Source organism: Macrotis lagotis, chromosome 3, assembly GCF_037893015.1.
Source record: "Macrotis lagotis isolate mMagLag1 chromosome 3, bilby.v1.9.chrom.fasta, whole genome shotgun sequence".
NCBI classification, from domain to species: Eukaryota; Metazoa; Chordata; class Mammalia; order Peramelemorphia; family Peramelidae; genus Macrotis; species Macrotis lagotis.
The window spans coordinates 32,717,590-32,744,466 of record NC_133660.1 but is presented as its reverse complement, the minus strand read 5'-3'; the positions used below and the strand labels follow the sequence as shown (position 1 = coordinate 32,744,466).

At 37.3% G+C, this 26,877-nt stretch overlaps 1 protein-coding gene across 1 annotated transcript; it reads right to left on the bottom strand.

Annotated features, from left to right (window-relative positions):
- Positions 1–1,425: 1,425 nt before the first annotated feature.
- LOC141517426 (uncharacterized) lies at positions 1,426–26,042 on the bottom strand. Its single transcript, XM_074228392.1, has 3 exons — positions 25,902–26,042; positions 21,916–21,990; positions 1,426–7,927 (listed from the first exon to the last, which is right to left on the bottom strand). Exons 2-3 carry the CDS (start codon positions 21,967–21,969, stop codon positions 2,231–2,233), a joined length of 5,751 nt encoding a protein of 1,916 aa, XP_074084493.1. The 5' UTR covers positions 21,970–21,990; positions 25,902–26,042; the 3' UTR covers positions 1,426–2,230.
- Positions 26,043–26,877: the final 835 nt, after the last annotated feature.

The following is a 26,877-nucleotide window of genomic DNA, read 5'->3' as shown; positions in this document are numbered from 1 at the left end:
TCTAATCTTTTCCACTGATCCAACACTTTATTTCTTAGTCAGTGGCAGATCACTTTTGATAATTACTACTTTTTAAATACAGTTTAATGCTGGTAATGGCTATACCACTGTTATTAATGGGTGATAAATACCTAGTCCAGAGGGATTAAAAATGGCTTTTATTAAAATATCTTAACAAAAGGGTCACTCTCTCAAGGGGAGAGCACCCCCCCCCCCCGAATCATGATGAAGCAGGGTCTTATATGCTGTTTGAAGGGCTTGTTCCTCCTGCTTTGTGCCAATCATTGTTAGGGACACAATCTAATGACTGCAACATCTTAAAGTCATTCAAGATGCTGTTTGGTAGTGACAATATGAGATTTCTTGCTTTACATTTGATTTTTTTCACCAAGATGGGGCATTAGATACCATATGAGTAATCTTTCCCCTTGAGGTAACTAGGTGACTCAATGAAAATCTGACTTCAAATCCTGGGTTGTTGTGAGGATTAAATGAGAAAATATTTGTAAAAAATATAGCAAAAAAAGAAGGTTTGAGTGTTTTGTTTCTCTATCTTAATACACATAAGGACAATGAGGTGGTACAGTGGAGAGAGTGCTGAGTCTAGAGTCAGGAAAATTCATTTTCAGATACTATCTCTGTGTTCCTGCAAGTCAGTTTGCCCCCATTTCACCATTTGTAAAATGAGCTGGAAAGGGAAATGGCAAAGTACTCTAGTATCTTTGCCAAGAAAACCCCAACTGGGATCATGAAGAGTCAGACTTAACAATAACATTAAGACATTGAACAACAACAACCAAAAAAGTAGCATTAATTGCAGAAAAAAAATGAAACAGTTGTCTGGAGTAGTTTGGGGCATTTGGAAAAGAGAAAAATAATACCATGGTCTTTAAATTCTCAACCACTGAGGCAAATTGTATATATACTTCATTATAGTTTATAAGTGATGTTCACATTCAGGAGGGTTTTTTTAATGAATTTTGTAGACACTGATGGATTTCTGATAGGGTATGTATTTTGTGAAACAAACCCAAAAAACAAATTTGCATTTTATTGTACATTTAATCATAGTTTTATTGTTTAATAGTTTGACTTTAAGCTACTTAGAGTTTGTGACAATTCAGTTTTCCAACCAATAGAGCAGGGAAGTGTTCTCTAAATGATTCGCCATGAGATTCATATGTAGATAACAATTATGATTTGAATTTTCTATTTTCTTCCCAAGAATTGTAATTTTTAATGCATCAAATAATTTGTGACTCAAGTTATAAAATGGAAAGGCAGATTCATAAACCAAAGTGATTTAAGTTACTAGATCAAAGTGCTTGTTTTATCATATCTATTTTGCAAGGCAGCTTCAAACAACCCATCCTAAGAGGCCCTTTCCTAATAGTGCAAGTAGAAGGCAAAATGATTTGATTTTAAAAGACATTTTGCATGTAGCATAAGATGAACTTCTTTACAGTGTAATGCCAGGCACCTTTTATTTAAATAAATTGAGTAAAGGTGTGTTACATAATCCAAATAAACCTGAAGAGTGAAAGAATTAATTAATAATTAATTAAAGGATTTATGGAAGGTCATCTATTAATCTTCTGCCTCAAAGAACCAATTGCTTCATAGTCCAATAATAATTGGAAACAGTGAGAATAACTTTTTTATAGTCTTGCCAATGTTACTTTTAATTTTATTTCACTTCCTTTTGTGACTGGATTAAAGGGAAGCAATCAAAGTTAATTTTCTGAAGGTACCAATCAATCTGCTCATGGTGAGCAGTTGTCAGGTAGAGCTAAATCTTTTTTTTTTGTTTTTGTTTTTTTAAAGCTAATCTTTTTAAAAATCTAGTCTTATGAAATGAAGCTCTGGTTACAATGTATTCCCAGGCAATTTTCCATTCAACTACACAAGGAATTAACTCTCACATTTTACATTGATTTTTTTCCCTTTGAATTCAAGTTGTATTAGGATTTGTTTTGTATGTCTTTTCCAAGACCCTCTTTCATCCTGCTTTATAGTGATTGACAGCCCCATGTTAATTAGCACTAGATGTGGTGAAATCACTTGTGATGATATTTTAATCAGTACTCATTTCCCTAAAAAGATGTTTTCATATTTCTCAGTGGTGTTGGTTTGCTAAGGAGTGACTATTTCACACCACGGGGGTTTCATCAGGTGTGACCTCAGTGGTGATGATTTCATCAGCTCTGCTTGTGTTAAGATCAGTGGTCATTTAAACAGTAGTGGCCAATGCATCAGTGGTGGTCAATGGGGGCATTGTGTCAATGGGGGTGAGAGGTGTGGTACTACTGACAGAGGTAGTTGATAGAGGGGTGGTGATAGAGTTTGAACTAGTATCAATGTTTTCTTGAGGGGTGGTGGAATCATCATATGTAGTTGTTTCAGGGGGAAAAGTTTCAGCAGTGCTTGTATCATCAGGTGTACTCATGTTATCAGAAACAGTTGTGTCCATGGCTGTCTGACTGGAAGTGATTGTGGTGGAAGGAGCAGATGAGAGAACAGATCTGGTTGGAGATTTAGTAGTGGCCACAGAAGTGATGGTGATAGCCCCAGATGTTGTACTAGCAGATGTGGTCAAGAAGGTAGCAGAGGTGGTTCCTCTGGGGGCAACAGTAGTAGTTTCATCAGGTGTTGTGGTTGGGGTGGCAGGAGAGGTAATGGCAGCAGATGTGGTCCTAACTGTAGCAGAGGTTGTTGTATCAGGGTTGGTGCTAATGGCAGAAAACTGGGTGCCTGCCACTGTTGAGTTAGAGATAGGTGCTGTAGATTCAGTGGCCATAGTGGTAGAAGTAATAGGTGTGGTACTAGTGACAGAGGTGGTTGATAGAGGGGAGGTGGCAGAGGTGACAGAAGAGGTAGTTGCCAGAGTTGTGATAGTGGCAGATGATGTGGTACCTTCACTTGTGTTCAAGGTGGCAGAGGTGGTGCTGGTGGAAGTAGCTGTAGTAGAGGAAGATAGAGTGGTAACAGGTGTTGCTGTAGAAGAAACAGATTTGTTAATGACTGTAGATGGGGTGCTGGTGGGAATGACAGTAGAAGTGTCAGTAGATGTGGAAGGGGTAGAAGTCATTCCTGAGGAAGCTGGGGTAAAGGAAGTTGATGTGCTAGGGGCACCGGTGGTGGCAACCACAGACGTGGCCATAGATGTTGCAGAAGTGCCTGATGATGGGTTGGTGGCAGCAGAAGTGATCCCAGAGGTAGCAATGGCAGTAGAAGCAGTAGTAAAGGTTGTAGATTCAATGGATGTAGCTATACCAGATTTTGGGATAGAAGTGCTGACATCAGGTGTGGTGATTTCAGCAGGGAAGGAGGTGTCACTCAGACTGGTAGTATCAGTGATGTCTTGAGGGGTGGTGGAATCATCAAATGTAGTTGTATCAAGGGGAATCATTTCAGTAGTAGTCATATCGTCAGGTGTGAGTGGGGTGATAGATGTCTTATTAGGTGTACTCATGTTATTAGAAGCAGTTGTGACCATGGATGTCTGACTGGCAGTGATTGTGGTGGAAGGAGCAGATGAGAGAACAGATCTAGTTGGAGATTTAGTAGTGGCCACAGAAGTGATGGTGATAGCCCCAGATGTTGTACTAGCAGATGTGGTCAAGAAGGTAGCAGAGGTGGTTCCTCTGGGGGCAACAGTAGTAGTTTCATCAGGTGTTGTGGTTGGGGTGGCAGGAGAGGTAATGGCAGCAGATGTGGTCCTAATTGTAGCAGAGGTTGTTGTATCAGGGTTGGTGCTAATGGCAGCAAACTGGGTGCCTGCCTCTGTCGAGTTAGAGATAGGTGCTGTAGATTCAGTGGCCATAGTGGTAGAAGTAATAGGTGTGGTACTAGTGACAGAGGTGGTTGATAGAGGGGAGGTGGCAGAGGTTACAGAAGAGGTAGTTGCCAGAGTTGTGATAGTGGCAGATGATGTGGTACCTTCACTTGTGTTCAAGGTGGCAGAGGTGGTGCTGGTGGAAGTAGCTGTAGTAGAGGAAGATAGAATGGTAACAGGTGTTGCTGTAGAAGAAACAGATTTGTTAATGACTGTAGATGGGGTGCTGGTGGGAATGACAGTAGAAGTGTCAGTAGATGTGGAAGGGGTAGAAGTCATTCCTGAGGAAGCTGGGGTAAAGGAAGTTGATGTGCTAGGGGCACCAGTGGTGGCAACCACAGATGTGGCCATAGATGTTGCAGAAGTGCCTGATGATGGGTTGGTGGTATTAGAAATAATCCCAGAGGTAGTAATGGCAGTAGAAGCAGTAGTAAAGGTTGTAGGTTCAATGGATGTAACTGTAGCAGATTTTGGGATAGAAGTGCTGACATCAGGTATGGTAGTTTCAGTAGGGAAGGAGGTGTCACCCAGACTGGTAGTATCAGTGTTGTCTTGAGGGGCAGTGGAAACATCAAATGTAGTTGTATCAAGGGGAATTATTTCAGTAGTAGTTGTAGCATCAGGTGTGAGTGAGGTGATAGGTGTCTCATCAGGTGTGCTCATGTTATTAGAAGCAGTTGTCTGACTGGCAGTGATTGTGGTGGAAGGAGCAGATGAGAGAACAGATCTGGTTGTAGGTTGGCTAGTGGCCACAGAAGTGATGGTGATAGCTACAGGTGATGTGCTAGCAGGTGAAGTCAAGGAGGTAGCAGACGTGGTTCTGGGGGCAACAGTGGAAGCTACATCAGGTGTTTTGTTTGGGGTGGCAGAAGAGGTAGTGGAAGCAGAAGTGGTCCTAGAATTAACTACAGCATCAGTAGCAGGTGTGATGGTTGTAGGTTCAGTGGATGTAGTAATTTTAGGGATAGATGTGTTGACATCAAGTGCAGTGGTTTCAGTAATGAAAGAGGTGTCAGCCAGAGGGGTAGTATCAGTGTAATAATAAGAGCTGGTGGAATCATCAAATGCAGTTGTATCAAGGGGAATCATTTCAGCCGTGGTTGTATCATCAGGTGTGATAGAGGAAACAGATGTGGAGGTGGAGTTAGAAGAGGTAGCAGCAGTGGTGACTATGGTGGTAGAGGCAGATTTGATATCGATGGGTTCTATAGGTGTAGCTAAAGAAGGTGTGTTGGAAGCATCTGATTTGGTAGTGTTGGCATGAATACTAGTGGTGCTATCAGATATGGTTGTGGGAACATATTTGGTAGTAGATTTGGTAGTGGCAACAAATGTTGGGGCAGTTGTGGTATAAGGAGCAATTGTGGTTGAGGCAACAGGTAGCTTATAAGGAGTAGAAGCAGTTGTAGATTTGTTGGGTGTGGTGGTGGACATTGTAGAAGTAGAACTTTTGGTTGTGGTGTGTTTTTTAGGCATAGTGGTGCTAGTAATTTTCATGACTGTGGTAGGTATGGTCATAGTGGTTGTTGATTTGGTGGTTATAGATTTCAGGGTAGATTTGGTGACCAGAGAAGGTTTGGTAGTGATGTTTGTTTTATTGGAGGTAGAAGCTATGGGTTTAGTAGTAGTCTGTTTGATAGTGGCAGAACTGGTGGTTTTAGTAGGGTTGATTGTAGTAGTAATGGGTTTTTTATTGGTAGTGTATTTGGTGGCAGTGGTGGTAGTAGCTTTAATAGTAATGGTAGAGTAGGTGGTTGTGGGTTGCTGGGTGGTTGTAGTAGTTTGTTTAGTGGCAGCAGTGTAAGGTTTGGTTGTTGTTTTAGAGATTGGTTTAGGTTTTGGATTTGGATGACAATAATGATGGCCAGGTCTCTGTGGTTTAGATGAATTTGGACGAACATGTTGTGAACAAGGTTGAAATTTCTGAGGTCCTTTGTTGGGAAACTTTTGTGAACAAGGTCTGTGTTTGAGACATTTGTTGGAAGATGGTTTCTTTGGAAGAAATTTACCGTTGGGTCTTTTGGGTGATGGTTTCTTTGGAAGATGATTCTTTTGTGCTCCAGGTACCTGTTTGGGACTTTTTTTGCAAGGAGATTTCTGTGAGACAGGTCTACCTGGAGGGCCTGGTTTGGGTCGAGGCTTTCGTGAAACTGGCTTCTTCCTGGTGGATATTTTGGGCTGAGGCTTTTGTGAAACTGGCTTCTTCCTGGTGGCTCTTTTGGGCTGAGGCTTTCGAGAAATGGACTTCTTTCTGGTGGTTCTTTTGGGCTGAGGCTTTCGAGAAATGGGCTTCTTTCTGGTGGCTCTTTTGGGCTGAGGCTTTTGAGAAATGGGCTTCTTTCTGGTGACTGCTTTGGTCAGAGCATTTGTAGTTTGAGGCTTTTGTGAAACTGGCTTCTTCCTGGTGGCTCTTTTGGGCTGAGGCTTTCGAGAAATGGACTTCTTTCTGGTGGTTCTTTTGGGCCGAGGCTTTCGAGAAATGGGCTTCTTTCTGGTGGCTCTTTTGAGCTGAGGCTTTCGAGAAATGGGCTTCTTTCTGGTGACTGCTTTGGTCAGAGGGTTTGTGGTTTGAGGCTTTTGTGAAACTGGCTTCTTCCTGGTGGCTCTTTTGGGCTGAGGCTTTCGAGAAATGGACTTCTTTCTGGTGGCTCTTTTGGGCTGAGGCTTTCGAGAAATGGGCTTCTTTCTGGTGACTGCTTTGGTCAGAGGGTTTGTGGTTTGAGGCTTTTGTGAAACTGGCTTCTTCCTGGTGGCTCTTTTGGGCTGAGGCTTTCGAGAAATGGGCTTCTTTCTGGTGGCTCTTTTGGGCTGAGGCTTTCGAGAAATGGGCTTCTTTCTGGTGACTGCTTTGGTCAGAGGGTTTGTGGTTTGAGGCTTTTGTGAAACTGGCTTCTTCCTGGTGGCTCTTTTGGGCTGAGACTTTCGAGAAATGGGCTTCTTTCTGGTGGCTCTTTTGGGCTGAGGCTTTCGAGAAATGGGCTTCTTTCTGGTGACTGCTTTGGTCAGAGGGTTTGTGGTTTGAGGCTTTTGTGAAACTGGCTTCTTCCTGGTGGCTCTTTTGGGCTGAGGCTTTCGAGAAATGGGCTTCTTTCTGGTGGTTCTTTTGGGCTGAGGCTTTCGAGAAATGGGCTTCTTTCTGGTGACTGCTTTGGTCAGAGGGTTTGTGGTTTGAGGCTTTTGTGAAATGGGCTTCTTTCTGGTAGCTATTTTGGGCCGAGGTTTTTGAGAAATGGGCTTCTTTCTCGTGGCCATTTTGGGCTGAGGCTTTCGAGAAATGGGCTTCTTTCTGGTGACTGCTTTGGTCAGAGGGTTTGTGGTTTGAGGCTTTTGTGAAATGGGCTTCTTTCTGGTAGCTATTTTGGGCCTAGGCTTTTGTGAAATGGGCATCTTTCTGGTGACTGCTTTGGTTGGAGAATTTGCTGAAACAGATTTCTTTTTTCTGGCTGCTCTGGTCTGAGGATTCTGTGGAACAACCTTCCTGGTGGTGTGAAGATTTTGTGAGACAGACTTTTTTCTGGTTGATGTTTTAGGTTGAAATTTTCGTGGAGCCATTCTCCTTTTGGAGGCTACTGTGCTCCGAGTATTTTGTGAAATGGGTTTTTTCCTGGCAGGTGTTTTGGACAGAGGATTTTGTTGATGACCTCTCTCTTGTGCTATTTTCCTGGGAGTTCCTTTTGGAACAGATCTCCATTTTGGATCTGTTTTGGTTTGGGATTTTTGTGGAATAGTTTTGCTTGGCTGTTTTTGGTTACTTGCCTGGATTTTTTGGTGATTCTTTCTTCGTGGAACTGATCTACCTTTTGATGGTCTATTTTGATTTACAGATGGAATTGCATGAAATTGGGTTGAACTCAGCCTTTTTTGTGGAGACATATTGGAAGGATTTGAGGCCTTCAAAGATGTTTGTTTTACAGGGGAATTTTGATAAGTTTTAGGAGCATATCTTCTTGAAGTACTTGTACTTGAAAGAGATCTTGCTGCTCCTTTCCTTGGTTGCTGTAATTGTCTTTGGCCAGGCTTTTGAATATATTTCGACTTAGCGATTCTTTTCTGATCAAGTGACCCAGTCTGTCTCTGCTGTGTCCTACTTAACTGCAGAAATAAAGAAAAGTATGTAGAGTTAAACATGAATAAAAACAAATTTTAGAGTTAGATAATCAACTAGCAGGTGCATTGAATAGAGTGAATAGAGTGAATAATTCAGACCATGGAGTCAGGAAGACTCATCTTCCTGAGACACTTCCTTGCTGTGTGACCCTGGGAAAGTTACTTCATCCTGTTTGCCTCAGTTTCCTCATCTGTAAAATGTAATTTATAATAATAGCTACATCCTAGAGTTGTGAAAATATCATGAGTAAAAACACTTTGCAAATCTTAAATGAATGCTGGTTATTACTATTGTTATTATTACAAAGATGTAGCACAATCACAGTGTCTCTTGAGTTGTTTGTAAGTAAAAGAGCAGAACTCAATGGAAAATATGATATAAAAGATCCAGAAAAATATAAGGAATTCATTAAGGACTAATTATAACACACTGATAAAAGTCAAAGAGTTTATTAATGATATATGAAAATGCTATCAGTGTTTTTAAAACATCATTACTAAAGTAGTTTGAAAGAAAGGCTGGGGCTGAGTTCTGTATGAAAAAGCAAAATTGGGTAGGAAAAGGTAAAAAGGAACAATTATCTCATAAAAATAGGACAGAAAGGAAAAATTAATAGAGAAGAAACAGGTGGGGTGGAAGGTTCATAATGTTTGAATCTTACTTCTTTTTTGAAGAGGAAACAAAGTGTCAGCTGAAGAGGTTTAAAAGTCTTCTGAACAGGAGAGGTGAGAAAACTAAAGGATAAGACAGGGAAGGATTTTTATTTATTGTTTTATTTATTGTTTTATTTTTTGCAAGGCAAATGGGGTTAAGTGGCTTGCCCAAGGCCACACAGCTAGGTAATTATTAAGTGTCTGAGACCTGATTTGGCTCTTGACTCCAGGGCGGGTGCTTTATCCACTGAACCACCTAGCCGCCCCAGGGAGGGATTTTTAGAAGGGTGTTTAGATCAAGATTAGGTGGATGGGGGAGAAGTTAAGGCAGGAATTTTTGGAGGGAGGGTGAAATAAGAACTAAGAGGGTAAAGGGGGAAGATAAAGCATCTAAAAAAAAGAGCAAGAAGGAAAACAGCGAGTAAATGTAAGATGGAAGGAAATTCACAATTAGTGCTTGTAACTATGAATGTGAATGCATGAACTCACCCATAAAATGGAAACAAATATAATAGATTAAAAATCAGAATACAGCAATAGGAATGAGAGATACACACAGATTTAAGATGGAGAATTGGAATAGAATTTGTTATTTTCCAGCTGATGTAAAAAAGGCAAGGGTAACAATTATGATCTCACATAAAGTCATGGTCGAAATAGATTTAATTAAAAGAGATAAAAAGGGTAACTTCATTTTGCTAAAAGGTACCACAGGCAATGAAACAATATCACTACTGAACCTATATATATATATATATATATATATATATATATATATATATACCAAATACTATAACTTCTAAATTTTTAAAAGGAAAAGTTAAATGAATTAAAGGTAAAGAAATATAATAGTACTATGATAGGGGATTTTAATCTCCTCTTACAGAACTAGATAAATCTAATCAATATATATGTAGAAAGGAAATTAGGGAAATTAATATAACTTTAGATAAACTAGATATGATAGATATCTGGAGGGAGCTGAATGAAAACAAATAGGAATATGCCTCTTTTCAGACATAATGCAATAAAATTTAATAAAGGATCAAGGAAACATTAATTAAAAATAATTGGAGATTAAATAACCTAATATTAAAGGAGTGAGTTACAGAGCAAATCATAAAAATGATCAATAATTGCATTAAAGAGAATGACAGTAATGAGACAACTTATCTAATAGTGATTAGAGAAACATTTATTTTTTTAAATTTATATTTCAAATGCTCACATCAATAAAATAGAAAAAAATAGGCTAATGAATTGGGTATATAATGACAAAAACTAAAAAGAGAGAAAATTAAAAATTTCTAACAGGAGGCTAAATTGGAAATCCTAAAAAAAATAAGGTGAAATTAATAAAATTGAGAATAAAAATTTGAATTAATAAATGAAACTAGACATTTGAAAGAATTATTAATTCAAGGGTTTTATTAATAGAATAGTTAAACAATTTGTTAATTTGATTAAAAAATGAAAAGAAAACCAATTATATTGTGTCAAAAATGAAAAGGATGAATATTCCACTATTGAAGATAAAATTAAAGCAATCATAAGGAGTTATTTTGCCCCAATTATATGTCAATAAATTTAACAATTTAAGAAAAATGGAAGAATATCTACAAAAACTTAAATTTCCCAGATTAGCAGAAGAGAAAATAGAATATCCAAATAGATCTATTTTATAAAAAGAAATTGAATAAGACAAAAAATGAACTTCCTAAGAGAAAAAACATCATGACTAGATGGATTGACAAGTCAATTCCATCAAATATTTTAAGATCAACTAATTCCAATATTATGTAAATTATTTGGAATACTAGGTAAAGAAGGGATCTTATCAGATTTCTTTTATGAAACAAATATGATACTGATACCTGAACTAGGAAGAATAAAACCAGAAAAAGAAAATTTATTTAAGATTCAATGATCCTAAATAAAATACTGCAACTTGATGGAATATTATTGTACTATAAGAAATGATGAGCTCAGTGATTTTTAGAAAAACATGGAAAGACTTGCATGAAATAATGAAGAATGAAATGAGAAGAACGAAGAGAACATTGATTACTGTAATAGCAATATTGATTTAAGAATGACTTTGAGCCAAGAAATTATTTTGACTATTATAATTTCCCAAATTAGCAATAAACGTTATAGAAGACAGACAATAGATGCATTAAGAGAAAAAAGTGATAAATAAAAGTATGTAAAGAACAATTTTACATACAAGCACATGAACACATATATACATACATATATATATATATCTTATTTGTGTCTAATAGTAATCATTCCTAGTGTAAGGCTTTTGGGGAGAGAAGAATAAAAGAAATTTATATGATAATTTTGATGTGTTTTTGAAAGGATCAACAAGTTACACTTAGCAGATTTTCAGTTTCATGTGCAATCATCTTTTTTTGTTGTACAGAAATGTTTGTTTTATTCCATAAATTAAAAATAAAAAACCAAACATTAACTGAATCTAAGTCACCCCTGGGGGGTACAAACAATTTAAAACAAAATATATTTGTGGGGTTCAAAAAAATTTCCATTTTCTCAAAGGCACTAAGGATTATAGATGATAATGAAAGCAAGTACCCTTAGCTCTAACATAAAGATAATCTAAATTGAAGATAGAAATATTAACAAGATGACTTTGACTGTGCTGTTTCTATCTTCCCTGCTTTGATGTTAGTCTGAATTAAAAATAAACCAACCAACAACAAAAACTAAACTAAAGACTTTTATGGTATTTATTATTCTCCATTTTGAATGATGATGGATTTTTACAATCTCTGTTTGTGTGTGTGTGTGTGTGTGTGTGTGTGTGTGTGTGTGTGTGTGTGCGCCTGAAGAGAACAAAGCAGGGACCACTGGTCCTTCTTAAACTTGTGTACCTTTTAGAGTTTGTAGGTTTACAGATTTAGAATGATAAGGAAACTGAGAAGTTATGTAGTCCAAAGTCATGCTTTGACATGAGAAAAAACAGAAGCCTGGAGGAGAAGAGGAGATATTTCCTGAGAAATTTACTTAGTAAGTGGCAAAATAATGATTTAAACCCAAGTCCTCTGACTCCAAATCCAACATTTTTTTCCACTAGCACAGGCTTCCTCTGTTGTTCTGTCATGAGGAAAGGATATTAAAGTATTCAGTGTGTTGTGTGAACATGCACTAGTCACATTGCTTGAAGTATTTTCTCCTGTGAGAAAAAAAAATTTGAGTTCTGTAATTTTGCTATAATGTTCCTGGGAGTATTTATTTTGGGATCTCTTTTAGGAAGTGATTGGCTTTCACTTCCTAAACTTTTTTTTAAGGATTTTGCAAGGCAAATGGGGTTAAGTGGCTTGCCCAAGACCACAGTAATTATTAAATGTCTGAGGCTGGATTTGAACTCAGGTACTTCTGACTCCAGGGCCTGTGCTCTATCTACTGTTTCACCTAGCCGCCCCTTCCTAAACTCTTTTATCATTTGTAGGATATCAAGGTAGTTTTCCTTGATAATTTTTTGAAAGGTTCTGTCTGGCTTTAGTTTTTTTTTTCCATCATGACTTCCAGGTAGTCCAAGAATTTGTAAATTAACTTTAGTGGATCTGTTTTCCAGCTCAGTTGTTTTTTCCAATGAGATATTTCACATTTCTTCCTTTACCCCCCATCCTTTTTTGACTTTTTATTGTTTCCTGGTGTATCATGGAATCATAGCTTCCATTTGCCCAGTTCTAATTTAAGAAATTATTTTCAATTTATCTTTTGTGTCTCTTTTTCCATTTGGTCAACTCTACTTTTTAAGGAGTTATTTTTTTTCAGTGTTTCCTTTACCAAGCTGTTGATTTTTTTTCATAATTCTCTTGCAGCATTCTCATTTCTTTTGTCAATTTTTTCTACCTCTCTGATTTTTAAAATATTTTTTGTGCACCTTCAGGAGAACTTTTTGGGCTTGAGATCAATTTATATTTCTCTTTGACGTATGTGTTTTGACATTGTTGTCCTCTTCTGAGTTTGTGTTTTGATTTCCCTGTTACTTTAGAAGTTTTCTATTGTTAGGGCTTTTCTCCCCCTTATTTTCCAGTCTATTTCATGATTTTGAAAGTTGAACTTTTCCTATATTTTAGGAGGCATTATTCCATGCTTCTGGAGCCAGGGCCATGGTCATTCAATTGTTGCATTGGGGCCATTGGGCTAGAAGTTCACCTATTTTGTCAGGGTCTCTGAGACTGGTAGCTTGCCTCTTGTCCTGAAGTTGTTGGGCCTGGTCATGCCTGTTGCTTAGGGACCTCCATGGCTGGTGGCTTACCTGATACACTCTGGTTTGAGGTCTCACAACTGGTCTGCTGTATTGTGGGACTGCTGTGCCAGACAGTGGGGCATGGGTCACTGATCTGTGAAGTTGAGAGGGCTCTCTCCTATTGATTTGTCCAAACACCATGTGCACTGGTCTGTGCTCCCCTTTTACTCAAGCCAGACAGACCTTTCCTACAATCCTTCTAAGTTGTCTTTGGTTTTAAAATTGTCTTACCCCATCCATTTGTGGGTTCTATCACTACAGAATTTGAGACTTGATTTAAAGTCATTTCAAGGGAAACTGGGGAAAGCCCAGGCAACTTTCTATCTTTTTTCTGTCATTTTGGCTCTGCCTGCACTGTCACAGCAAAGAACTTATTCTTAGGTCAGTGATTATTGCTACTATGTTTACAGACTTTTGTTGCCCTTGACTCTACTTTGTAGACTTAGACTATATCTCAGATACTACTAGCTTTCTAACTTCTGTTAATTTGTCTCAGTCTGGTTCCATTATTAGGTTTGAAATGTTTTATTGTGTACCACAGAATTTCCTCAAGGAAAGCCTTTGCTTTGATTCCTTTTTCTTCCTCCCCAACATGTTTATCTAATACTATGAACTTCTACTCTTCCATAGACAATTCACTGAACTTAAACCTATGTTTTTGGAAACCCTGACAGTCTATAATTTTTTGCTTTTCCTGATTGTCATCATATTCCATCTTGATCTGTGTACCTATATTTACAAATGATTGTTCTTTTCACATATCCAGTCAAGGGTAGTCATGTATCCAACACTAACCACTTGCTCTGTCCTAAGGTTTTTGAAATCATAAGCATTGCCTGTCCATTTAAAAATAGGTAAAGTACAGGAGTAACTTTGAAACTCCTCTAGTTTTAACATTAGATCAGTGGCAACATTAGGCTTAAGTCTAGGACTCCCAACAGAATTTTTTTGGGCTTAAGATTTTGTGTACATTAGTGGCTCACATTATACTTAATATCAAAAGTCAGGGACCTCTTTCTAAATTCTGTATTGTTGCTGTTGTCTGTTATATTTTTTTTCTGAGCTGTACTTTGAAAGAAAATGTTTAACTATGTCAATTGAAGTCAATAAGCATTTAATTAGGCACCTATTGGGGGCTAGATTCTAGGCTGAATGCTGGTAATACAAAGAAAGGCAAAGCTAGTCCTTCCATCAAAGAGCTCACAATTGAATTGTGGACAGTATACAAGTAGCTGTGTACCCATGAAGCATATTAAAGATACATTGGATGGGGCAGCTAGGTGGTACAGTGGATAGAGCACCAGTCTTGGAGTCAGGAGACCTGAATTCAAATCCAGCCTCAAACACTTAATAATGACCTAGCTGTGTGACCTTGGGCAAGTCATGTAACCCCATTGCCTTAAATAAAGAAAATTAGAAAAAGATACATTGGAAATAATTTCAGAGGAAAACCACTAACATTAAGAGAAAATGGAAATGGTTCTTTGCATAAAGTGGGATTTTAGTTAAGATGTAAAGAAAGTCAGGGAAATCAGGAAGAGGAAATAAGGAGGGGGAAACAATCATAGGGGACAGTCAATGACAATACATAATATGGGGCAACTAGGTGGCACAGTGGATAGAGTACTGGTCCTGGAGTCAGGAGGACCTAAGTTCAAATTTGACCTCAGACACTTAATAATTACCTAGCTGTGTGACCTTGGGCAAGCCACTTAACCCCTTGCAAAAACCAAAAACCAAAACAATGATATTGTTGTCCTTCTGAGTTTGTGTTTTGATTTCCCCTGTTACTTTAGAAGTTTTCTATTGTTTCTATTTCTTTCTATTGTCATCTATTCTATGTCTGACTCTTGGTGACCACATTTGGGATTTTCTTGGCAAAGATACTGGAGGAGTTTGTCATTTCCTTCTCCAGTTGATTTCTTTATTTCTTTTTTACATTTTACAGTTCATTTACAACTGATATATAAGCAGCGTTGTGCCTTGCCCAGGGTCATAAGCTAATAATAGAAAAAAAGAAAATACATAATAGGATTGTGTGATGGAATTTCTTCTGCAAGAAACAATGAGAGGGCTAGCCTTGAGGAAGGGAGTGAGATATGACTGGAAAAGGAGGAAGGGGTCAGCTTATAAAGAACTTTACAAGTCAAAGAGATGATCAAGGACAATTCTAAAAGACTTGTGATGAAAAATGCCATCAACATTCAGAGAAAAAAACAGTCTGAAGTTTACTATGTTTACTTTTAAACCAAAGTTTGCTATATTTACCTTTAAAAACTTGTTTTATGTTTTTTCTTTTTTTCATGTTTTCCCCTCTATTTCTGATTCTTCTTATACAACATAACTAATATGGAAATATATTAAATATAATGCATACATGCATAACCTGTATCAGACTACTCTGTTTTGGGGAGGGAAGAGAGAAGGGAAGGAGTTAGGAAAATGTGGAACTCAGAAACTTAGAAAAAGATGAATATTGAAAAATATCTTTGTATGTAATTGGAAAAAATAAAATAACATTTTAAAAAAGGGAAAAAGTCAAAGAGTAGTTTTTATATTTGACAGTAGTGAGTCAATGGAGGTTATTTAAAATGACAATAACATGATCGGATTTGCATTTTAGAAAGGTCAACTTGACTGTTGAATGGAGGATGAACTTGAGATAGGAAAGGAGACTTGAGATAGGATGGCAAACAGAAAGACTATTGCAATAATCTATGCATGAAGTGTTGAAGGTCTGTGCCAGGGTGGTATCAGTTTCAGAGGCGAAAAGGGGGAATATGCAGGAGGTGTTACAAAACTGTTTCAGTTGCTTCAGTTATGTCTGACTCTTTGTGACTACATTTGGGATTTTCTTGGCAAAGATACTGGAGTGGTTTGTCATTTCCTTCTCCAGTTGATTTCTTTATTTCTTTTTTACATTTTGCAGTTCATTTACAACTGATATATAAGCAGGGTTGTGACTTGCCCAGGGTCATAAGCTAATAAGTGTATGGGACTGGATTTGAACAAGGACTTATTTTCCTGTTTTCAGGTCCAGTGCTCTAACCACCACACCACATATCTATCCACATTATAGAGTTAAAATTACCAAAAATTCAGCAAGAGATCAGATAAGGGGTGAGGATGAGGGACTGGGGAAGGAGTCAGAAAAAAAGAGGGGCAAATACAAGAGTTGGTATGCAGGCTGTATCAACAGAATGTGCTAACAGATTAGATATAGGGAGAGGGGAGTGAAAGAGTAAGGAGCCAAGTATATACAGAGATGATGAGTCTATGTACCTGGGATGCCATTGACATCAGTAAGGAATTTAGGAAGATGGAGGAGTTTTATTGGGGGGAGGATATAATGAATTTGGTTTTAGGCATATAAAGTTTCAGAAGGAAAGAAACAGTTTGAATTGTCCAATGGAAAATTGGAGGTTCAAGACTGGGGGGAGGGGAGAGGTTAAATTTGGATAAATAGCTCTCAGAATTATCTCAGAAATAGTATTTGAATGTCAGACTGATGAGATCACCAAGAGAGTTAGTACAGAGAGAGAAGAGAGTTTGAACCTTAGGAGACACCACTAGTTAGTGGATGTGGACTGGATGAAGATACCGCAAATGAGGCTCAGAAATGGTCAGATATATAGGCTGAGAGGTGGGAGAGAAGAAAATTGTGTAAATCTATAGAGAAGAAAATATGATGAAATTGAATGACAATATCAAAGACTGCAGAGAGGTTGAGAAAAATGAGGATTGAGAAAAGTCCATTGAAGTTAGCAATGAAAAGACCATTATTTTGGAGATAATTGAATGATGAAGTCAGAAACTCAACTGTAGGCAGTTAAGGAAACACTGGGAGGAGAGGAAGGGAAGGCCAGAATTGTAGATAGCTTTTTCAAGGAGTTTACTCATCATATAGTGTTACTATGCTGCAGATTGTTAGATCACACTAGTCATTTCCATATTCATTACTTGTCCATGATGTTGTGATATCTTTGATAAATTATACATGTAGGTAGCTAGATAATATAGTGGATGAAGTGGGGAACCTGAGTCCAAATCCTGCCTCAAACACTACTTGCAACTTGGGGCAAGTCACTCAACCCGTCTTTCTCGGTTTTCATGGTGGTAAAATGGGAATAATAATAGCACCTGCCTCACAGAGAGGTTTCAGGATCAGATGAGATAACATTGATTTTCACTTTGTTGTTATCTCTCATTGATGAGTTTGTTCTCAAGTGATTATGTATACTTTTTATGTGAAAAGTGTTTTGTTTTATTTTTCCCCATTACATGTGAAAACAATTTTTAAACATTCCTTTAAATATAAAGTTGAGTTTCAATTACTCTTCCTCTTTCCCTCCATCCCCACTGCCTTTCTTGAAAAGGCAATCAGTTTGATATGGTTGGTGATTGGTTGCTTTGTTTTTATCCTTAGTAATCAAAAAAGACAAAATGGCATCACTGTGTGTCTGATTATATTTGTCAGACTCATAAACTCAGAAGGTTCTCTTTCAGTCCATATGAACCTTAGAATGGAATTGTCTCTAAATTTCTTTTGCCTTACTCAGTTCTTTTGAGCTACTGCGATTCTACTTTACTAATAGAGTACAGCACCTTCTTTGATGCAGAGCTGCCATGCTGGCTCCTATGTCCACCGTGTGGTCCATGTTGGGTGGTCCAATGTCTGCCATGTCTCACTGTCTATTCCAAAATTCTTCAGGGAGATCTTGGGAGAGTCCTTGTGTCACTTCTTCTGACCTTCACGTGAGCACTTGCCTTGTGCAGATTCTTCATAAATTAGATTTTTAGGCAAATGTACATTTGGTATTTGGCAGTTCAGTTCAAGAAAGGACCTCAATGATTGGAACTTTATCATTCCAGGTGCTCTATTCAAATATAAGCAATGCAATTTCTTCACATAGTGCTGATATACTATTCAGATTTATGGGCATATAACAAGGAGGTCCTCACTCTCTGTGGACCTTCAGTTTTGTAGGCAGCCTAATACTAATATTTCTCTCTCACACCTTTCTTTGGAGCCTCCCAAAGGAAACTATTGAACTAACTCTGGCAATGTGTGTCAGCCTCATCATCTGTGTATACATCCTTGGAATATCTATTGCCAAAGTAACACTAAAATTTTCTCCATTTGCTGTAGTGGATGGTATGGTGCTGGTTGAAAATGAGCTTCTGTTTTCTTGCTATCAGATCAAAATTAGTACAGACAGTAGAGAATCAATCCATACTCTGTCACATCTCAGCCTCGAAGGCTATATTGAGCACAAAATCATCTGCAAACAAAAAGTCACACAGCAACGCTCCCTCCATTTTAGTTTTGACTAGTTAAGAATTTCAAATTAAATTTACTAGCTACAGTAGGGTAGCTGACCTTGTTGCTATTTTCATTCTTGTTGTTTTTTGATGTCACTAAAAACATCATGCTAAGAAGCATGGGAACATTACCCATTATCCAGAACCCATGCAAGCATGCCATTATGAAACTGATGCATAATATTGATGAACTTTTTTGGATAGCCAAATTTTACTATGGTCTTCTACAAGACTGACAGTCTCAAAGGCCTTGGTCATATTGGTGAATGCTCTATTCTGCTTCAGGCATTTCTCTTGAAGTTGTTCATCAGTAAACACCATTTTTTGGCCTTTTCTGAAGCCGCACTGGCTCAGTTAAATTAGTATCTTCCATCAGTCTATTAAGGAGGACTCTGGCAAGACTCTTGCCAGCCATGTTCTGCAAGGATTTTCAACAGGCCTGCTGACATGATATTTCTCAGATTAATTTTATTAAAATATATAAATGGGTTAAAGGAACTGCTAGGTAACATCTGAGATTTCCTTCTCATTCTGAACCTATTTAAAATAAGTCATTTAATCATTTCCCTAACAGAACCTCAACTTTTTGAAACAGATGAAGATATTTTTACTACATGTACTTGGAATGGAATTGGTAATAGGAAGAAGTGAGCAGGATAAGCTTTCCAGCTATTTTTCACAATATACCTTCAGTCTTTGATTTGATGTGTTTTGAATTTATATTGCTCAGACTCATGCTTATGCAAGGAGAAGCAAAAAGATAACCCACTGAACTGAAAAGAAACGGTTCATCCATTTTACTAGTATGAATTTATTTGTGACTCCTTCTATCATCAATCTCTAGTTTGACCAAATCACATTACTCAGGAAACTCCAATGATTTCCTTCAGTATCCATTGTAAAATCTTTTGTTTGGCATTCAAAATTCTTTGTGTTGGTCCATTCTTGGGTTTGTAATCTTTTTAACATGTTACATCCCCACCCCACTACTCTGCTTTTCAGTTATACTGTTCTTCCCACAGAAAATTCCATTCCTGGTCTCTGGGCACCCCAGGTCTAAAATTCTCCTCACCTTATTCTCAGAATCCCTGATCTCCTTCAAATTCAGATAAGACCTCAGGAGACATTTTTGGCATCTTCCCCCCACCAACTGCCACAGCTATTCCCTCTAAGGGAATACATTTATTTTATATGTGTTTTTTATGTCTTGTCTCCCCTTTAGAATGTAACCTTCTTGAGGGCCGGAACTTTTTCTGCCTTTCTTAGTGCTTATTAAGTACCTGAAACATAGTAAACACTAAATAAATGGATATTGATCCACTGAGTGATGACGGGAGATTTTCACGAGGGTGATTATAATGAAATCTAAATTTTCCCTAGAAATAGATTGTAGAAATGATAATTCTTTGGACAGATACACAGAACTGAGGAGTCTGAAGGAATCAACCAGATCATGTAATTAGGGGAATCTTTGTTTTGTTTTGTTTTGTCTTTTTTGATGGTTGGACCCTCTGGCAGTCCGATGTTAACTTATGAAATCTTTCGCCAAATTTTATTTTTAAATGAATGAAATAAAATACATAGGCTCATAGAAAGACCAATTATATGAAAATACATTGATCAAAACATTAAAAAAACAAAGCTATGGATATTAGCTTAAGAGCTCTTGCTCTATTCATTGCTAATCCCCCATCCCCTTTCTTTATAAATAAGAAATTTAAACTCAAGGTGGCAATTTTCTCCAGGGCTGGGGGGGGGGTAGTTGGTGGTAGAATTGGAGTAGAATTTAGGGGTCCTAGAATCTTAATATCATAAATTGTCTGAAACAATGCTACTCAATTAAATTATAGATGCTTAAGAAAATACAGCATAACAACAATTCCATCATGAATTACCACTTAAAAAATATTTTTACCAGTTAAATTATAGGTGTTTAATAAAATCTAATGAAAGAACACCTTCTATCATGAATTACTACTTTAAAACAATTCTAACCAGTTAAATTTTGGATGCTTAATAAACTCCAATTTAACAATAATTTCTATTATGATTAGTCACTTAAATACAATACTTGCCAGTAAAATTGTAGTTCCTCAGTAAATTCCAAAGTAACAATAATTTCTAGACTGAAAACATTAGGTGTCTTTTTATTGCATAAATTTTCATGCCTTTGATTCATTACTTTTCTGTCTGTTTTAGAAATATTGGAGTGAGTTTTAAGCAAAATTTGTAAACCTAGAAAGTTCCTTCTTTAAATAAAGAATTTCACTTATTTTAATGTCAGTTAAAGTTGATTTTGACCTTATCAGTACTTTTCAGTATTTTATTGTGAAAGCATAATTTTATATTTGCCTCTTGTACATCAATGTAACTTTTTCTAAAGCATTGTTTTTGAAGTCCTACCTTCAAGGCTCACATATGAAGAAAATACAAAAATGAAATAATCTCCAAGATGTTTAGTTTTGCCCCAATTGATAAAGATGTTTCTCTTGTTTTTTTGGCAAGGCAATGGGGTTAAGTGACTTGCCCAAGGTCATACAGCTAGGTAATTATTAATTGTCTGAGACCGGATTTGAACTCAGGTCGTCTTGCCTCCAGGGTCGGTGCTCTATCCACTGTGCCACCTAGCTGCCCCAAGATGTTTCAATAATTTGCAGAAAGAGAAAAGCAAAAGAGAGGTTTCTATACAGACAGTTGCACCCTGCTCGGCCAGCCCTTTTAGCTTGTTGCAGTTTTATCCCATAGCCTCTAGTTGACTTTCTGTTCTTTATTTCAGCTCACCTAGTTGTCCTTGAACCCATCTCACCTATTTGGTTTCCTCTATTGTTTTATGATGACCCATTGCTGGGGAATATATGTATGAACCAGGGGCTTCTTTATTCTTCATGACTCAGAGATAGCATGATATGATGGAAATATAATTGAATCTGTCATCTGAGAACTCTCCCCTGCTACTTAATTTTTGTGTGATCTTATGTGCCTCCAAATCGGTTTCTTCGTGGACAAAAATAGAGAGAAAATGAACTGATGTCCAAGGTCTAAGCTCTATGACTCTATGCCAATAGAGAGAGACCTGGGAAGATAGCAGAAATCTTTGCTCTTTTACCATTGATTATTTAACTCATGTGGCATCTCATTAAACGACTGCCAGAGCTTCATTGAGAGACTAAATCTCTACAGTTCTTGCACTTTATTGAAAATCTTCTAAACACCTCCTCCCAGACTCAGGATGAAGAGGAGATTCCTTTCTCAAAGTGTCACCTATTTGTACTGAACATGCTTCATCATACTTAGGTACCAGTGTGTACATGCCTTGAATGGATGAATGAGGTGACCATAATAAGAAAGTGTGCCATGACTATTTAGGCCTTACCTAAAGGTCCCTTCAGCCTAACAGAGAAACCTATAGACATTCTTCCAAATCTGGCAATAGAAATACCCTGTTCTACTCTATTTCAAGGTCCTTAGAATTACTTCAAATATCAAATGTGAAGAAAATTCAAATCGCAACTAGGGAGACCAGATACCCTTGGTTAAATGAGGAATGGCAGAGAAAAGGAAGAGGTCAGCCAGAGTGGAAAGCAGTTAGACCATTCGGAATTCAAGAAGGGAAATTTTATATAAGTGAAAACTGATTTTTGAAACAGATCTAAATAGTTTTTTATGAATTTGAATAAGATATGGTATCAGGGTGATTGTATCTGAAGAGACTTACCGGAAAACATGTGATGAGAGCCAGGAGGCCCAAAGTCAGATACAATGGCTTCATCTTTGATCTTATTGGTCTTCCCTGTAATAAGGAAATATAATTTCCTATGGTTAAATTGCAGTAACAAACAGCATATTCTGGATGAAGTGACATTTTCTTTGCAAAAGGAACAATTGACACAAGGATTTGCCATGCATGTCAGTAAATGATGTAAAAGAGATGCAAAGATGGAATAATTTTATTTTATTTTTTAATTTTATTTATTTAAGGCAATGGGGTTAAGTGACTTGCCCAAGGTCATGCAGCTAGGTAATTATTAAATATCTGAGGCTGGATTTGAACTCAGGTCCTCTGACTCCAGTGCTGGTGGCCTATCTACTGTGTCACCTAGTACAATTATTTTAAACCCTTTCAGGGAAGCATGTAACCCTTTAATTAAATATCACTCTTGGGATCACTTCATGGAAATTTGATCAGAAATCTGGAAATTTACTGAAAATAAAGTTGGAAAATAATATATTTTTCCATATTTGTCTCCTGTATCTAATATGGTTAGAGAGGCAGCATGGCTTAGCAGAGGGGTGGACTTTGTATCAGGCAATCTCAGGACCCAAGTCCTACCACTGATATTCACTGACTGTGTGGCCAGGGGCAAATCTCTTGCCCTCTAAGTACCCTAGATAGCCCCTTAAGTCTGTAATTTCCTGAACTGCTATTTGTATTAATGGAGGAGATTTCCACACCAGGAGTTTCTCCAACTTCTGAAAATCCAGACTCAGAAACATACAATCCAATATCATCTCTATGTACTAGACATTTAATTATCACTGATAGGAGATACCTCTTTTTCAAGATGATACCTCCTTTTTAGTGACTTTTTCCTTCTTCTGAAAGGATATCTGTTCACTAGTTGATTTTTTTAGGGGGTTTTTTTTGCAAGGCAAATGTGGTTAAGTGGCTTGCCCAAGGCCACACAGCTCGGTCATTATTAAGTGTCTGAGACCAGATTTGAACCCAGGTACTCCTGACTCCAGGGCTTGTGCTTTATCCACTGAGCCACCTAGCTGCCCCCACCAGTTCATTTTTGGGAGAGATTTGACTAAAAATTAAGAACACATGGCTTCTTTCTTTATACCATCAATCCCTGGTTTAGGTCCTTTCTCTCCTCCCGGACTCCTTCCCACATGCTAGAGGACTTTACCAGACATACTAATAGTCTCTCAAACACCTCAATTTACTTATTTCCTAGAATTTCTTCCTCTACCCCACCTCAGCTACATTCAGAAAGGATCAGACTCTTGATCTTTTCATCACCCACAATTGCACCATTTCCATGTTCATGAATTCTGAAAATCCTTGATTTAATCTCAGTTGCTTCTCATTCAACCTCTCCCTCTGTCTTGCAACTCCAAACCCCTTTCTTCATCCTCATTACAACAGTGAATTGGTTTGGTCCCTCAATGCTATTTCAGACTACCCCTGAACTGGCTACACTTTCTTTATTTCCTTACTTTACCTGATAGGTGAATCAGTTGAACCCTACACTGATCTCTTGAGTCCTATGTCTTTTTGCTACTCTTTTCTTGATAGGTTTCCATGATATTACTCTATCTTTATTCTTTTTGATTTTATTTATTTTGAGCTTTACAATTTTCCCCCTGATCTTACTTCCCTCCCCTTGTCAATTGATTTCCATCCAGGTCATACTCACTAATTATGAGCTTCCCACATGACTTTGTCCTGGCTTCTTATTATCCTCCATCTATCTACACTATTTCACTTAGTGATCTCATCAGCTTTCAGGGATTTGGTTATTTTGCTGATCAGTTGTTTTAGTCACATAGACTCTTTGAGACCCCATTTGAAGTTTTCTTGGCAGAGATACTGGAGTTTGCCATTTACTTCTCCTTATCATTTTACTGATAAGGAAACAGACAATCAGGGTTAAGGGTGACACAGGTAGTAAGTGTGAGGGGGCATTTGAATTCGGGTCCTTCTGACTCCAGACTGGAAGCTCTATTCACTGAACCACCTCACAGCCCCAGATGTAATTTCTGCATATTTTTACAAATCTTTTATGCAAACGATTCTCAAACGATTTTCATATCGTTATGCAAATGATTCTCAAATTATTTAGCTCTACTTTTCTACCTCCAGTCTGACATCTTCAATTGGATGTCTTATAGACCACTTAAAATAAAAATGTTTAAAAGTGAACTCATTTTTGCCTCTCACAAAACTCCCCATTGTCCTTAGCTTTTCTCTTACTGTTGAAGACACTGTCATCTTCCCAGGTGTTGTTTTTGACTCCTCTCTCTTCTTTGTTTTCCAGCCTGTTGTAGCCAAGTTCTGTTGTTTCTATCTTGATACCATCTCTTTCATACATATACTCCATTCTCTCCTCTAACACTGCCATCAAGTTGATGTATCCTTTATCACTTCACTTCTAGAGATGGCGAAGTGAATAGAGCGCTGACCTTGGAGTTAGGAGGGAGTTCGAATCCAGTCTCAGATATTTACTAGCTGTATGACCTTGGGCAAGTTACTTAATCCTGATTGCCTCGCATTGAGAATCATGTCCAGTCATCCTGACTCATACCTGACCACTGGACTCAGATGACTCTGGAGGAGAAAGTGAGGCTGGTGCCTTAGCACAGTCCCCCCCCCCCCCCTCAAATCCAATTTATGTACTTGTCATGGAATCACTTCCCCAATCTCATGGTCTTCTTTAGGAATATCATTATTCTAAACTGTTGCAATAGTCCTTTTGTTAGCTTCTCTGCCTCAGATCTCTTCCTATTCCAGCCTATCTTCTCCTGACTTATAAAGCTGATAGTCCCAAAATTCAATTTTTACCATATCACCTCCATATTAACAAACTTCAGTGGCTTTCAGAATCAATTATAAAATTCTTTCTTTGGTGTTCAAACCTGTTCAAAACCTGACCCCCCTCCTCCCTTTCAAATCTTCTTACACTTTAATCACCCACACATTTCTTATGATTGATCCAATGACACTGACCTTTTTTTAAAATAGTATTTTTCCACTTATAAGAAAAGATAATTTTTTTTTACAAATTCCAAATTTTCTTTTTGCTTCCTTTCTCCTTAAGACAGAAAGCAATTTGATACAGGTTATACATGTGTAATTATGTAAAAAATTTCATATTAGTCATGCTGACACATGCCTTTTTACTATCACTTGCAGAAGATCATCCATCTCCCAAACTCTGTACACTTTCACTAGCTCCCCCCCCCCCCCCCCATCCCTGTAATTCTCTCCTTTCTTGACTTTGTTGTTTCTGGCTTTCTTCAAGTTCCAGTTGAAATCTTACTTTCTGCAAGAATACTTTCCTGGTTATCCTTAATTGTAGCACCTTCCCTTTGACATTATGTCCAATTTATCCTTTGCATGAATGTAGACCTCTCTCTATATGACATATATTCTCACATATAAAAACACACACACACATATATATATATATATATATATATATATATGTATATATATGATTACTGTTCCTGATAAAAAGTGTGTGATTAATAAGTTTTTACAGATTGACATGGATAACTGCTTTTTCTCCTTTGGAAACACACAGAAATCAGAAATAGGGCAGAAATGAGAAGCCAATCACTGTTCAGGCAGTTAGTTGTATTTTTAGATCCGGGGAAAATTTCTTTAGGAAACTGTAATGGCCTTTTCTGTTTAAGTGACCATCAGAAGCTATTAAGAGATGTCAGAAGTCTCCACATTATACCTTAGAGCAGGGATTGCTTATTCATTGAACAATTCCTGAATAGTTTATTTCTTTTTAACTGCACTAAAAAGCACCATCTTTCTCCACTTTTTCATCCAGAAAGCATACTGAGCCAGATGAATTTGGGACAAAGATATTTATTAATTATTAGTTATCACATGAATGTGTAAAACCCCAGGATCTGGGCAGAAGTCAGTAGCCAGTAGTTTTAAGATGAGAATTCTCAATAACCTACCTTGGTAGGGAAGTTTTCTTCCAAAGTCTGATCTGACTGCTTATCAGAGTCCTTCCAATCAACTTCTGTGTTTTGACATTCTGGGAATGGTAACTGACTTTCAAGATCAAAAATGACAAGAAGAACCCACCTGAGGTGTTGTGCTTCTTATACTGTCTTATTTGATTGCTTCTGGAGATAAGAAAACAATTTGATGGAAGATAATGTCACTTCTGGGTTATTACTCAAACAAAGGAATGATAGTAGCAGTTTGCTAACATTGGCAATCATTCTTGAGTGTCAGTTTCTTCCTGAAGAACAAACAGCTTGACTTGATGAGAACTTCCAAATTTATCATCTAAAAATTTATATATCATGACATATAATTTATGTAATCATATAACATATAATTTATATATAATGTCATATATCTTTATCCACTGACATATATGTAAAATATCATTGCAGGACTAATTGACTTTTTCCCTTTTAAAAATTTCTGCTAGAACAGTATGATCATCATAAAGTTTCATAATAAGACCTTTTTCATATTGCTATCCTTTGCAGCACTAGATAAAATAAATCTTATTTTGCTTTCAAGCAATAACCTTTAGTACTTAGTGTCATTATGATACAATCTGGGAGGAACTTTAGAAATCACTAGACCTACTTCCCCAATGAGCACATAGAGGGGAAATAAAGGAAAAAAATGAATTGCATTTGCTCTTTATACTAATGGTAATATTTTTGAGAAATTTAGGGAAATACTTAGAGTATAGCATATGAAATCATCATCAAATCATGTTTTATACTGACTAACTTACATACAGTTAGGGTCCATGGATCTTTTGTGATCTTTGGTCCTCACAACTTTCAATCTTTGTTTCCCCATCCTTTAAATTGAGTTTGATTTCAATCTCTTCTGTGGGTCTGGAATGTTAACTCTTAGTAATATGGTTTCTACATTCCTTCCTGTTTTTGTGTTGTTCTTTAATTA

What these genes read in the sequence shown, in the direction of transcription:
- LOC141517426 (XM_074228392.1), bottom strand. Translation starts at nt 21,969, where the DNA reads ATGAAGCCATTGTATCTGACTTTGGGCCTCCTGGCTCTCATCACATGT. An exon ending in CTCTCATCACATGTTTTCCG is followed by an intron (nt 7,928 to 21,915) that starts GTAAGTCTCTTC and finishes TTATTTCTGCAG; the next exon opens with TTAAGTAGGACACAGCAGAG.